This window comes from Taurulus bubalis, assembly GCF_910589615.1.
Source record: "Taurulus bubalis genome assembly, chromosome: 2".
NCBI lineage: Eukaryota > Metazoa > Chordata > Actinopteri > Perciformes > Cottidae > Taurulus > Taurulus bubalis.
In genome coordinates, this window is record NC_136590.1 from 15,230,540 (window position 1) to 15,245,942 (window position 15,403).

Consider the following 15,403-nt stretch of genomic DNA (forward strand, 5'->3'; position numbering starts at 1 on the left):
TTTAAACCTAGTAGTTTCCATTTTTCATTCAGGTTGGGTAGTTAATGGTAGACAACCTCAGAAGTGTCCCAAGTCATTTGTAATTTATATTATGAATTTCAGAGGTAATTAGCATGTTTTCATTGCAACCAAATGCAACAGCAGCTAATTGAGTTTAAGACGGGCAATGTAATTAGCCAACAGTCTCACACTGCTTGAGTGGTCTTTTGTTTATTCATTATTTAAATAGTCTAATGCAGTGGTTCCCAGCCTTTTGAGTGATGTACCCCCTGTGAAATATTTTTGCGTTGAAAAAATGATGTAATTCATAGCGCTGGACCATCAGTGCCTGATTTTTTATATAGAATGTATACAATTCAGCTTATGAACATACACTTATATTTTATTGAATATTTTTTTTTCAAGGTTATTTGAATGAATGCTAATTTTAAATATTTTTTTACCAAAAATCTCACGTGCCTCCACGTACCCCCATTTGAGAACCACGATGAATGAATGGTTTGTTTATTCATCATGCAGTTGGAAAATTAAATTAAACCTTTTATTTGAAAATATTTAATTCAAGACTTTGCTGCATTGTTAATAAGTGATCAGTGTTGGAGAAGTACTACTGCCAGTGTAACAATTGAATAATAGGCCCACTCCATTGTAAGTACATTTCTATTCAAAATCTTATCTCAGTAAAATTTAGTTTGTGACTATTTTATTTATGACTCATTGCTAATACTGATGCATCATTAAGCAGTATTTTACTCTTAGTCAGGTAGTTAAGCCGAACAAAGCTAGAGGTCGAGCCACCTCCAAAGGGTTAAACATATTCTTTATTCTTGTAAAATACTTTAGAAATATTGCTTGTGAAGTATTCCACGCTTACCTCAAACAGTTATTAAATAAACCCATATGAGAAGTGTAGAAGGGAATTTCTTTGGTGGAGCCACAAACAACTCCGATTACCTGAAAGTAGACAAACCCCCAGGTTAATGATTTTTCGCAAAGGGGCCCCATACCAAACATGTTATGAGCCACTGGCTTAATCTTTAGCACTGCACCACATTCTATAGCAGGGCTCTCAAGTGTCACGCATTGAGCGTGACTGTCACGCATTTCGGTCTTAAGTCACGCCCTCCCGCCACACATCGTATTTCTCACGCTGAAAAAAACCTCTAGGCTATTTAATGTGCCGCAGCGCGCAAACATGACCTGGTCGCACTGCCAAAAAAAATAAATGGGCTACACGAATAGCCAATCAGAAAAACGGATCTGTTGTATCTGGGTGAAATGTAATCCAGCAACCAGTAACCAATGAAAATGAAGCTAATAATAATAATAATATGGGGGGAAGGGAGGATATGTCACTCTTACCTGTCTTAAAAACTGAGAGCCCTGCTATAAGCTTACACTTACAAAGTAGTATGTACATATTTAGTGTAACACAGAGGGGAATAACTCGTACCAGGCCTGCTTTTAATAATGTAATACATTTAGCTTACTTCTACTTGAAGTACTTTTCCATTGCGGAATTACTACTTTTACTCGGGTAAAGGACCTACTCTACTTATTCCACATTTATATTTAATACCAGCGAATATAAAACCCCCACGTTTGATCCCTTATTTATAATAAAATAAATTGCTACTATGCTCGACAGAGCTACTTCCCTGCATGTTGTAGGCGTTAGATAGGTCCATTACCTCCTGCCCGCGCGTCATATAAACCACAAGTAGCGATCTACTGCGCATGTGTGGCGGACGGGTCATTTCGAGGGTAAAGCTCACACTTTTCTCTTGGACGCGGAAGCCATGGCCGCCCCTCCTGTTATCATATGGAAGCAAGAAGTGGAGCGTCTGTTGCACTACAGAGACCTGGTCCCCCGTCTGGAGGAGGCTTTGGGGAAATTCTCCAGAGGAGACAGCGCAGAGGTGATCCAGCCTGTGCGCAGCATACTTCCCCTGCAGAAACACAACGGGTATAGTCTGCTCTCTACTTCCAATTGTAGCCATAAATGAAACATTAACAAACTGTTGTTGACACTCCTTCACTGTTACAGCTTCCTTGGATCGATGCCCACATACATGGAGAACGACGGGGTGCTGTGCACAAAGCTTGTGTGTTTCTACAAGAGGGAGGCTGGTTCAACTCTGCCAGCAGCTCAAGCCACTGTGATGCTGCTGGACCCAGAGTTTGGGAATGTAAAGGCTGTGAGTAAAAGTAATGCATGCATGAATTACTATATGTATATAGAAACTACAACATGCTGGGTCTAGTAACTCAGTATGACCCCCCACTGGAAACCTTTAGGTCCCACTGGTCAGTTTAACATGTTTCCAACCTGCAGGTCATTGATGGAGAGGATATCACAGGAATGAGGACCTCTGCGGTCTCCGCTATCTCTGCTAAGGTACTTCCAATTTTCCAACTTGCCTGATTTTTTTTATCTTGTGATGTTCTAATTTTTACATTGTCCTGTGTTTTTGTCACACAGCTGCTGATGCGCTCTGGAGCAGAGGTGTTGGCCATCTTGGGGACTGGCAAACAGGCCGTGACTCATTACAATGTCTTCACAGAAATGTTTCCATTTAAAGAGGTAATTACAATATATTGTGAATAGATATGAAGCTTTTAGATGCTATATCTTGTTTGATTATTCTGTTTAAAAACAACAGTTTGTGTTTTTACGGATGGTTATTTGCCTGACTATTTACGGGCCTGTTGCAGTTGATCACGGCAACGTTATAGAAGTCTGGTACCAATAACACCAACACTAAATGACGATATATAAATGCACTCTAGCTATCCTATTATAAGCATTTCATTTAAGTTTATTAATACAAATATTGACTTCTGTTGAAATTAGATCTGTAATCGTTTGATTGTTGTTTGTCTCGTCTAATGTGTGCACCTTCCGCCTAGCAAAATTCCTCGTTTGTGTAAACATTCCTGGCAATAAACAGTTTCTGATTCTGATTCTGATTTGATATACATGTTTAGGTTATTCTCAAACTGCCATACTTCCCCTGCATCCTCACAACAGGTGCGTGTGTGGAGCCGCACACGACAGGGGGTGGAGAGGTTTTGCCGCTCCGTCAGCGGTCCGGTGACGGCATGCGTCTCAGCCGAAGAGGCGGTGAGGGGAGCAGATGCCATAGTGACGGTAACCAGCAGTACAGAGCCAGTGCTCTTTGGTCGGTGGGTCAAACCAGGAGCCCATGTGGCCGGTGAGAAGAAATGATAAACCAAAAGCAAAATTAAAGAGAAAAAAAGTGAGATTTATAGATCAGCATGTCCCACCGCGTTTGTCTCCTGTTGCTGAGCAGCGGTGGGAGCTTGCAGGCCAGACTGGCGGGAGCTGGACGACGCGCTGATGAAGGAGGCCGTGGTGTACAGCGACAGCAGGGACGGAGCAATGACGGAGTCTGGTGATGTCATCCTCTCTGGGGTCAGTCTGTGTTTTCTAACTGCTTCAATAAGATAACTGTGTGTGTTATTGGCTCCCTTTGCAGAATGATTGTAGATCTCTTGTTTTAGGCTGAAGTGTTTGCTGAGCTTGGAGATGTTATTAATGGGACAAAACCTGCACACAGAGAGAAGACAACTGTATTCAAATCTCTTGGTAAGCTCCACTTGACATTTGCCCAGTCCATATTATGTGGAAAGTATACATTAAAACTTGTTTTGTTTATTTACAACAGGATTGGGAGTTGAAGATGCAGTGTCTGCTCAGCTGGTTTTTGACCAATGGAAAGCCAAAGCCGGTTTACCATGAGGTGGCCGTGTATTTCAATCCTGACCTCTTTGTTTAACATTCATGGCCCGCCAGCTAATCAAGATCAAGGCAATATAAGAGGACAATAAATAATAGAGTTCTGTCCAAAGTGATTTGACTTCAGATTACCTATCCTGACAAAAAAAAAAAGCCTGTCATATAACGTGATAAACCTGCCAAAAAACATGTGGACTGAATTTGCCATAGAGCTGTATTATTTAATTCCAAAGCAGTAAATCAATTGATCAAATAGGGTAAACGCCCTCATTAAAGACCACGTAGCAAATAATCCCACTTGCAACTTTTTAAAAAATAATAAAAAAACACATTACAATTTGTCAGCCTCCGTAGGGTGGCCGGGCTCAGCCTTAGAGATAGGGTAAGGAGCTCTGACATCAGGAGGGAGCTTGAAGTCGAGCCGCTGCTCCTTCGTGTCGTAGGGAGTCCGCCGAGGTGGTTCGGGCATCTAGTCAGGATGCCTCCTGGACGCCTCCCACTGGAGGTTTTCAAGGCACGTCCAACTGGTCGGAGACCCCGGGAAAGACCCGGGACACGCTTTAGGGATTATATTTCCCAGCTTGAAAATGTTGTGGGTGAGGGAAGCCTGGGTCGGACTGCTGGGCCTGCTGCCACCGTGACCCGACCCCGGATAAGTGGATGAAAATGGATGGATTAAAATTTGTACTGTGATTTTTCTTCCAAAGAAGCTGCTTGTTACAGAAATTATACTTTTGATTGTAAACCAATCAGATTTGTCTTTGAGTTATTGAAGCACATGTGTAATTGATATTAGGAGAAATTGAAATTTGTTTTTGGGTGCTTTGCCCTCACAATGGACAGCCATGGGGGACTTAAAAATTAAATATAATTCCACAATATTATTACAGTTTTCCAAGTATGTATGTTATATAATGTCATCTAATTTACATTTTCACATACTCGTATCAGTGTTATATGACCACATTAAAAATGAAAATGGAAAACATTTACCATATGTTAGAATTTCTTCCCGCCTGAAACACATGAAAACGCAGTCCCCTGTCCCAGAGGGCTAATAGCCCTGCAACGGGTCTTCTGGTCTTGAGAGAACCGACGGGTTGCATTTTCATTGACGCCAAAAGAACGTGGCATTTGTTTAGAAGTGTAATTGTTAACGCAATAGACTGGCATATGAAATGGCATAGTGATGCTTTAAACTAAAAGCTAATGTCAGTTTGCTAATGGTGATGTTTAACGGTGTAATGTTTACCATGTTCTCCATCATAAGGTTAGTATGCTGGCTCGATAACATGCTCACTGACATTAAGAACATGCCGATGTTAAGCTGGCATACTTACATACAGAACTAATAGTATATTCTCATTGACCAGTGTTGAAGTCAAATGGCCTACAGGTGGCGCTAGAGGACGCGAGGGCGCAACCCACAGTCATCCCGAGATTAATGAGGCTAGCATGGCTAAAAACAACCAGCATTTTTCTGGTTACAGTTATAGTAGTAATTATTCAACAAAGCATTTTTGATGAATTTATTTGCTTAAAAAGAAAGAAACATATTACTATGCGTTTAACAAAGTAAATCCAAGTGTGCACTTCCACTGCACCATTGAAACACTGATAAAAAATTAGTCCAGATTTACAGTGATTCCCCAGAGCACCCATTTGATCATGGCTCATTACAAAATAAAATGTATTTGCTCATATTGTATAAGAAAAACAATAAAAATCCATTGCAACATTCAAGCGTGAATACACTAGCGTCTAGACTTCATAAAACACAGGAATATGGGAGGTCAAAATCAGCCAAAACTTAGTGGAAACTTGAAATGATGATAAAATCTTTACTGATAGATTGAGAAACAACACTGGCTGCACTGCACATGCCCGACAGTTAGTCATAGAATACTGTGTGTGGTGACTTATCACGAAGCAAGAAGAGAGAAATTGGATTCATATAGACAGCTTTTACAAACAAGACAATTAACTGTCAATTATCAAGCAGAGACTGTTCTTAATGCTTGTTAATTATAGACTCGTAATTAATACTTATTTTAGCAGCTGCTACAACAATTGTAATAAGTCATCGGAGGGTGAAACCGTTTGACTGCAAGATGTCATCTTGTACACGTAAAAGAAATTAAAGAGAAAGAGACATTTTAGTATTCATGGAGTGACTACAAAATGATGACCATTGACTGAATTTTGGCAACACCTCCATCTAGCCAGATGACCCATGTAAACAAAACGGTCTCTAAACCAGAGCTGGCGTGAGGATGAAAAAAAAAGAGGAGACAACAAAACTCCTAAACAACATTTTTTTCTCAAAGTAAAATTTCATCAAGGCAGCAGGAATCTCTTAGTGTGTAGGAACAAGAGTGCAGCGCTTTTTTTTTAGAGTTAAATCTACAATCATTTTCATGATAAAATCAAAGTTGAGTAATGTTCCTCCATCGCGTCTAAGAAAAATGACACAATAGAGTTTTTTGTTTGTTTTGTAAAATCCTCCCTCTTTCTCCTTAATCAACCCCAGATCAGAACTAATCCCCACCCTCACATTCCCCAAGACCTTAACAAAGTCACTTCATTCCCGTCAAACTGAAAGAACTAAACAGATGCAAGTAAACAGAAAGCAGACCTTCAGCACTGCTTAAATCTGTGACGTTTTTCAGATGGAAGTGTGAACTACCAGAGCTTCTATGTAAGCAAGGACACAAGGGGTGAATAGATATTTGGGGAACCCAGCCATCATCTTGTTCCCTCTGAGCAGGCGAGTTCTTACTGCAACCGTATTTTCTTTCCCCCGTGGTCCCTTAGAATATTTTGCACTTCCTCCTCCTCGTCTTGGTGGGTGGGGGGCACAGGACCGCTCTGATGGCTTCGTCAAACACCGTCTTGAGTCCGCGCTGCGTCAAAGCGGAGCACTCCAGGTACTTTACTGAAGCTGGTAGGCATAGGAAAGAAGTTGGAGAAAAGCAGAGGAAAAATCAGCAAACCAGGTCGTACATACAGTTGATATTTTAAGGCTTGAGTAGGATGAGCAGGTGTTTTCTGTCAATTTAACAGGATGATTGTACAAAGTCTAACCCCAACAAAGTCTCTCCACACATGCAAGGATTAAAGATAAGTAAATATGGCTTTTAAAATCAAAAAAAAGGGCAGCAAGAAATGTATTTAAAATTAGGTTAACCGTAATTCATATAAAAAGAAAATAGTGCCTTTAGAAACATCATGTCCAACATCGTTCAGTCCCAGAGAACACTTAGCAACCATTTGTCAAATGCAACAAATGAAATTAAAACATAATGTATTAAAATATAAGGAAATAAAATTAAGATATTATATAACACACACACACACACACACACACACACACACACACACACACACACACACACACACACACACACACACATATATATATCAGCCTTGACCTTAAGACCATTTAAACATTTTCATCTGTGTGGGGTTGGAACTGACTTATTTCTTTAGCCATGGCCAAGCCCTGAGGGTAGGTGATGGGGGAGAGTTTCTTCTCCTTGAGTTTCTCGATAGTGTCCTTGTCATCTCTCAGGTCCAGCTTGGTGCCCACCAGGATGATGGGCGTGTTGGGGCAGTGGTGTCTCACCTCAGGGTACCACTGAGGGAGAGAGAGGGGGACAGCGTCATAGATTGCAGGATGCAGATGGACAATATGGCAGATAGCGTGGAATGTGAGTGAATTGACATTAAAAAGAGACTAAACAAATATTAACATGGTGTGACCTTTGTGGAACTTGGGAGCAAGAGGAGGAAACGCTAAATAAATTTTCAGTCCTGCGGTTACAATGTCTGGCATTTATTCCTGTTCCTCCACTTCTGTTCAACTATTACCTTTGAAGTAGTTTCAACAAAAGTTAAAAAGCATACACTTGTCATAAAGAAATACAATGCTCCAAACGCAAATCTGAATTAAAAATGTAAGTATTTCTAGTTTTCAAATCAAGTTTCTATCTCTGTTTGTTTTAGGGTTGTGTCAAAAATGGTAATCGTCTAATGGCTGAAATCTCAGATGTGTCTTTCTTACTCCTCCACACATGCAGATCTGACCAAGAGATTTAAAGGAAAATGGCTAACCGTACATTCAGATTATGGACAGACGTGACAAACTGCAGGAATAAAGAGCAGGTTGTTCTCACCTTGGCACGGACGTTTTCAAAGGAAGCTGGACTGACGAGTGAAAAGCAAATCAGGAACACATCCTGAGGGGAGAAAATGACAAACATCAATACAACATTAAAAACATAATAATAATAATTTCTATTAAAACTGGTCCAAGAATCTTAACATTAAAATGAATTAACAGTGTGATGCTGAAAATAAGCAGTTAGCGTGCAATGTGGACTTAATAGACTCAAAATGTTCAGACATGGGGGTTCAAAAAATGAGACAAATCTGGACTCTGTTGGTTAAATACACATGAACTCACACTTTCAGCTCCCTGTGAGTCGTAAGCACAGAGGCCAGTTTGTTGTCAGGACAAAGAGAGCAAACAATGGCTCCCTTTCACTTCCTCCAGACAGTGTATAGGTACTATGGATACAGGGCTCTACTCTGCAGAGACTCTGCCTTAAGCATTACAGGCCAGTGAATAACTCCAAATCAATGCTGGTGAAGTGAAAGCAGTGTCCATGCTCACATTGTCTGGCTGATACTAGTCTGTGCACGGCAGCGGTCTGAGACGAGCAGTTGTTACTACAATGCATGAATGCATATACATACCGTCTGAGGGTAGGACAGAGGCCTGAGCCGGTCGTAGTCTTCCTGTCCCGCTGTATCCCACAGGCCCAGGTTTACTGGTTTCCCATCAACCATCACATTGGCAGAGTAGTTGTCAAAGCTGCAGGAAGGGAGTTGCAGATTAGGTTCCAAATTAAGCACAGCGTGTTTTAACACTATACCCCGAGATAAATAAAGTTCTAGCTCATCTTAACGTGCCATACATTTCTGACCTCACAGCAAAAGGAAGTGCATCTGTGTGTGTTACTTACACTGTGGGGATGTACTCTCCAGGGAAGGCATTGGTCGTGTAGCTGATGAGCAGGCATGTTTTACCCACAGCCCTGGGATTAGAAAGAAGAGGAGCAAAGATTGACAGAGAAAACACACGTGTTGGTTACATTGCAGCATATTCTTCAGTGAAATGACATGACAATTGTAAGTGTATGTTAGGACTGGGTGTTTCCAGTCTTGTATTTACTTCAAAATATACAATATGTGTACACAGGGATAATAACACATCAGAAGCAAAGACACAGTTTGTAAACCATCAAAGTCAAACATGTAAAGATAAACTCAATAGCGAAAAATCCAATAACTTTTTCTACGAGTTATCGAGCTGCTAACGGCCGCTGTCGCCATGGCACCACGGCCCGGGCATGTGGATCAGCCCGTCCGACCAGCTGACTGGGGCGCAGGCACAACAACAGCTGCCGCTCGGGTTGCCATGTTATCCGAGGCTCGTTAGCCGCCCGACAACTGTTGGTAACGGGGTTAGCCGCCCAACAACTGTTGGTAACGGGGTTAGCCGCCCAACAACTGTTGGTAACGGGGTCAACGACACACAACGGTTAGCTTTCAACCGTTACTGTGCGAGTCAAACGTGGACATTTCTTTAGAGCTCAGAGGGATGATTCAAATAAAAAAGATGGTTTAACGTACCCGTCCCCCACCACCACACACTTAATGGCCTGCATCGGACGCCTCTTTTTCTCTCTATCTCTCTCTCTCTCGCGAGCAACTCAGCCGACGTTACAGCAGCTCGGTCCCAGTCGGCTCAGCTCGCTAACGGCGTCGATTGAAACGTGCAACGTGAACAAAGTGTGAGGGCCTCGACTGCAGTCCAAAGAAGTTGAGGAATGTTGTCGTAACGGAAACTATCCGGCTCGTCTCTCCTTCTCTGCAATACCCGGTGAAACTTCTACCGGGCAACACCCAGGGAAAAGAAGAAAAAAAAAGATTGAGGAAAAAAACGCCCACAGTTTGGAGGCTGTTGCTCCGAGATCCCTGCGAGTCATATCCGGTCAGAGCAGGACGGTCCAACACTGCCATCTACTGGTCACAAGGAGCATGACACGAGTTAAATAAGGAGTAACGCAACTACATCTAGTTTGTTAGATAAGGGACGGGAGAAATATTATCTTCTTTCCTGAGTGATGCATAGATGAGTAAGAGATGTTTAATGTTGCAGCTGGTCTAGGTGGAGCTAGTTTATTATCTATAGAAACTAGTACGGTGTCATGTAGATATATAATAGCGGTTTATTCTGAAATATAGTGTAGAAGAAGAACACAGAGATATTTAAATAGTCAAGTAAAGTACAAGCACCTCACACTTTGAAGTAAATACATGTTATTTACACAAAATAACAAGACGAATTGTGCAACTTTAAGGTAATTCAACTTTATTAAATATTTTCCTTTTTATGCTTCAACTCCACTGTTTTTCAGAGGGGACTAATGCATTTTTGCTCCACTACATGTATCTGACAGCAATAGTTACTGGTTAATATGCGAATGAAGATTTTAAACACATGATCAAATGATAAAATACACGTGAACAGGAGAGGACAGCATTTTACAATTGTACAGTTTTACTGTGAAACTACAGTATATGATCATATCCAAATCTTTAATGCCAAAAAATGCATGCACGCACGCACACACACACACACACACACACACACAGTATCTCTCCTCACAGTTTCTCTTATGCCTAAAGTATCATGTATCATCTTTATAATGGTTTTATTTCTCCATCCATTAATCACTGATTCCATGGCAACCAATCAGTGTAGCACACACACACACACACACACACACACACACACACACACACACACACACACACACACACACACACACACGTGCGCACACGCACACGCACACAAATACATTAGTAACCTTGACTCTGGATTATGTTATTGGGGTTTTTTCTCAGCAAACAACACATTAATAGGATAAACGTCACCATTAAGTGGGGGGTAAAAGCAGAGAAGAGAGATTAATGAAGGATAAACAGGCCTGTCGCTACACATCAGGGAGGCTGTAAAACAGTGGAGTCACACGGCGGGACCTCGGGATGTCAAACGGAGAAAATACATTAAAGAGGATATCTGTTCGGAGGCATCCACAAATCTAAAACAAACTCTGCATATTTTATATTTAAGTATTTCTTGAATGAGTTTCACAGGCTTTTCAAAAAGGTTGTTCACAAAGGACCGTATGCAACGGTTGCATCCAAATTAGCAGCAAACTATATTTACCCAACACATCACATTTAGACTAGTTCCTCCTTTCACCTCAAAATGCATGTATTATTTTCCATGTTGTTCGACTGACTGACCAATTAATTCTGCATGTCTTTTTACCCGTGCATTTAAGAGGGATCCTCCTCTGTTAATCTCCTGAAGGTGTCTTCCTTTTTTCCCCATGAAAGTTTTTTTTCTGATTTTTTTTTTTTTGGAGTTTTTCCTGATCCGATGTGAGGTCCTCCGAGGCAAATTTGTAATTTGTGATTTTGGGCTATACAAAATATACTGAATTGAAAAGATTCAGCCGCTTCGGAGCTCATGAAGGGCTTCTTGTCAGACCACTTTTATAGGAATAAATACTGCTTTAACTCTCTTTCAACACAACATAATCCAATTAGCATATATATACTCATATAGTTTATATTCAAGCTGGTTAGTTTAGTTTATACAGACTGCAAACAGCCAGTCTGGCTGCAGAGGAAAGTTCGGTGCAGGAGCTTCACATTAGAGGGTTCAACAAGCTGGAACTATTATTAAAGAGAACTTTGTTGGTGAGGCTTTTATTGTGCACTGTCACGCTCAGCTCCCTGCAACCCTCAGTCCGCATGCACCTTTCTTTAGAATGCAGTTCAGAGAGTCATTTTATCGGATCATTATGTTTAATCATTAACTCTCTAAATAATCACCAAGATTTAATGACCCCTGTCATGGTGCTTGCATTTGCATCAGAGTCAGATTGACTGTCTGCAGGCAATCGACACTTAAATGCCAGAATGTTCTCCGTAATGACAGCAGCACTCACAACAGAGTCCACGGGAAGTCTGGTATCACACAATGTGGAGCAAGTCAACATTGCTAATGGAGTGAAGGCTGAAGGATGAGAGTATCCACACGTTATTCCTTAAATTTCATCATTTCAGCTGAACTGAGCGCATAAAGCGGATGGGAGCACCGGGCTTTGGCATTTGTGCTGCTGTTATCTCCCATTCCCTTATGATCAATTTAAGCCTATATGCTGCAGTAACAAGATCCTTTATAACTAGCGTATTCATCGTTCAACATCTGATTGATTTTCAGAGAACTTATCAGTGGAGGCGACTCTTATTAGGGCACTGCGAGTCTGATAATATAGTTTAATAACAGCAGCATCAAAGAGTAACGTTTTCCCACCCAAGAAGTATTTCAATCAGACTCAACCACACGCTGCACATAAACACGCAAAACTCCACTTGTGCTAAAGGTGCATGTGCAGCTGCAAAACACCACAAATTCCATGTGGAAATGTCTCAGCAATGGGCATGTTATTGTTATTCTTTTAAAGCTACAGCTGCCTCTCGTTGCGGCCTGCAAGTCTCCAACACTCGACTGCATGTTGAGCTGTGACAGACGGATTCACAGTTTGCCTCCGATTGGTTTCAGGCAGCTATGTGCAGCTTGTTTATCAGCCACTGGCAGCAGATAGTACACTTCCTTGGAAATAAACCTCTGAAGGAGTCCTCACTTTGCATTAGCAGTGATTTGCAGCACATGCAGAGCTTTAGTCATCAGGTGAAAGGGGACTTCTCCTGTGTGTACTTGTGTCCGGTCCCATCATTATGATTTCGCAAAGCAAGATTTTTTGCTGATGACCATGAGTCATTTCTGCATGCACATTCAATCACATCTATTATAGCTGTGAGGTGAGTCACATGCTGCTGTGGATGTGATGAGAAGTTTCCAGCCAAATGGCAGCATTTTGGTCCCAGTTGGAAAGATGGCCGACGTGTTTCCTTTGTCCTCCCTCTCATTTTGTGTGTGTGTTTATCTTTCTCCATTCTCTACCGTTCATTACCGACATCGCCCGCTTCACTCTCTCAGCTACTGTGAGAAAGGAAGTGTGTCACATTACTTGTGTGTTTGCATTTGCAGTGCATGTGTGTGGAACTGTTGCAGATGTTTTTTTTCACAGGATTCAGGAATTCCTCAGAAGCCTGACAAAACACAAATGTACTCTGAAGTCAGATTTGAGTATTTATTCATGCAACAATAAACATTGTATTTAAAAAGAAGCCTGAAGTTGTTGTACACAATCCTTACTGTCAGTTCACTCTCCTCAGTGACACACGAGTGGTGATAAAATCAAGTGTAGCTGACTCAGCCTAACTGCTGAACACAGTCCAGATAAATGAGGTATGTTATTTCTCTATGTATGTCACCACGTGCCAAACAAACATATTGGAGGGCTCAGTAGACTCAGAGTGTCTCACTTACAATAATTCAGACTATCACAGATGACTGAAACTCTGAAGCTGCTCTGCTCAACCGCTACCTCATTATAACATTATGGGTCATGAAGCAGGTTCCTCGTTCACAACGTTGCAGCCGAACAACTGCAGCCGAGAGATGCGCTGGATGAATCCGGTCCCACACAGCAGAGGGTCACTTCCTTGATGAAGAAGGACCGGAAAAAAAAGCCGCATTGAAGATGTACTGCACAGAAACCGTCCACACTGATATGAGGCAGCAGAAAAGATAAGAAGAGTGGATTTGTGAGAGGTTTTGGGGTTGTGCTTTGTTTGGCGTACAGCATGGACCTGTATGTGTCTCTCTGTGGACTAAATGTCAGTTTTCTCCCAATTTTGATGAATTATTGGAATTTGTCTATTGGAGGAATTTCCTTCAAGCTTCCTTCAACGTTTTAACAGAACTTGTTGCATGCTCTTGCTGTTGGATATAATCTGAAGTGTGATAGTAACACCAAACTGTGTTTCCATTGAAAGTAAAGTGAGACTTCACATACTCAGAAAGTACCATTGAGCATTACAGATACATTGAATCTTCACGTATCATAAAGAACATGTCTTGTGGCTGCATTGCATTCTGGTCTATTGAGGCTACTGACAAAATATAATTTCACCACAACGCCATGTCTAAATGTGTTTACTTCAGGGGAATAATAAACATACTCAACCAAACAACACAATTGTACATCATAAATCTGTCTGTTTTTGTTACAAAAAAAACTGCATTACGGCATGGCAAACTGAACCAGGTTTCTGCACAGAATGTTATTTAAAAATGAGTAAAAGTTATATCTTCACCCGATTCTCCGCTTGAGTTGTAAACAAAGACACGTCAGCCAACTGACAAAGTCCTATACATCTCACACGCATGCATACATAAATGTGCCCAGCTTTAATCAGACAGCCATGGCTGGAGGTGAGGCCATCTACTCACTGAGATGTTTTAATGTGGCTGACATATGCGGCCCAGTAGGACCCTGCTTCCAGAGTGCATCTGATGTTTTTCTGCTGTCTTGTAAATGGGGGGAAATAAATATAACTACATTTGATTGCGGGCAAAAATGATGTCATAACTCCAAATGTATGGGTCAAAAACGAATCAAAGAGGCTGAGCCAAGCAGAGGCCGGCTGCATCTTCTGTTCTATTATGTTTGTGGTAGTATATTATGTCTTTGTTCATTTGTGAGACAAATGCTTCACTTCCAAATGTTCCTTATCCTACTAAACACTGCGCACATTGTGAACAGCAGATGAATTATCTGATTAGGGGGAGATAATTGAATTGTAGCATGGAAAGAGCTCTTGCTGGGCTCTGCCTCTTTTTGGTTCCACTAAAACTGGAAACAGAGCCTCTTCCTGCACTGGTCCGGACACAGGACTATTCCCAAAACTGACGTCCTTCACTTCCCCCACACAAGCCCCCTTTGCGGGTTGCGAACATGTCAGGGAGATACACTGGTAGAAATATCAAGGAAAAAGATTCAACACGTTTCTCAGTAAAGATGAGACCCTGGAACTCTGTCGGGCTCCTGCTGCAGGCGGTCCTGTGAGGGGGAATTTATAGGATTATGCTGCAAATTAATTGTTACTGCCAACACTGTGCAGCCAGTATTTGTTCATGCCCGGAGCTTTTGAGGGGTGGGGTACATATGAAACCATTCATTTTCTATTTTAGGAGAGAAATGATATGGTTTCACAGTACACTGTCATCCATTTAGAATAAGTAATCTTTATGTCCCAGGACCGCTTTTGTTTCAGTAACATGTGATCGGACCATAAGACTGAACTAATCGATATTTAAAGGTAATTAAACCATGGCGACTCTTTGAGCTTTGGCCATTTGTGGATTTGACCATGACAGGCTGATGAAATAAACACAGCTCTGCAGTGTGCTGTATGTACCAGGATATATCATACAAAGTAATCTGCCAAAATAGTTCAAGAGAGCACAAGACTATTATTTGTCCCTTGTTTTGAACAAAGATATACCATTAATATAAATAAAAAATGTAAGTTCCACGTCAGGTGTTTTATAGCAAATTTGCACTGATTGGAAATGTGTGTTTGTGTGTG

General features: G+C 41.3%; 2 protein-coding genes across 2 annotated transcripts; one reads left to right on the plus strand and one right to left on the minus strand.

Annotated features, from left to right (window-relative positions):
* The first annotated feature begins 1,796 nt into the window (after positions 1-1,796).
* Positions 1,797-4,719, plus strand: crym (crystallin, mu). The gene is made up of 8 exons (XM_079214328.1): positions 1,797-1,966; positions 2,048-2,198; positions 2,336-2,398; positions 2,483-2,584; positions 3,032-3,215; positions 3,315-3,436; positions 3,526-3,610; positions 3,690-4,719. Exons 1-8 carry the CDS (start codon positions 1,800-1,802, stop codon positions 3,761-3,763), a joined length of 948 nt encoding a protein of 315 aa, XP_079070454.1. The 5' UTR covers positions 1,797-1,799; the 3' UTR covers positions 3,764-4,719.
* Positions 4,720-5,275: 556 nt separating this feature from the next.
* On the minus strand, positions 5,276-9,494 carry LOC306753623 (ras-related C3 botulinum toxin substrate 1-like). The gene is made up of 6 exons (XM_079237511.1): positions 9,458-9,494; positions 8,788-8,859; positions 8,519-8,636; positions 7,936-7,998; positions 7,238-7,397; positions 5,276-6,701 (listed from the first exon to the last, which is right to left on the minus strand). The coding sequence occupies exons 1-6, from the start codon at positions 9,490-9,492 to the stop codon at positions 6,571-6,573; spliced, it is 579 nt and encodes a 192-aa protein (XP_079093637.1). The 5' UTR covers positions 9,493-9,494; the 3' UTR covers positions 5,276-6,570.
* Between the last annotated feature and the right edge of the window lie 5,909 nt (positions 9,495-15,403).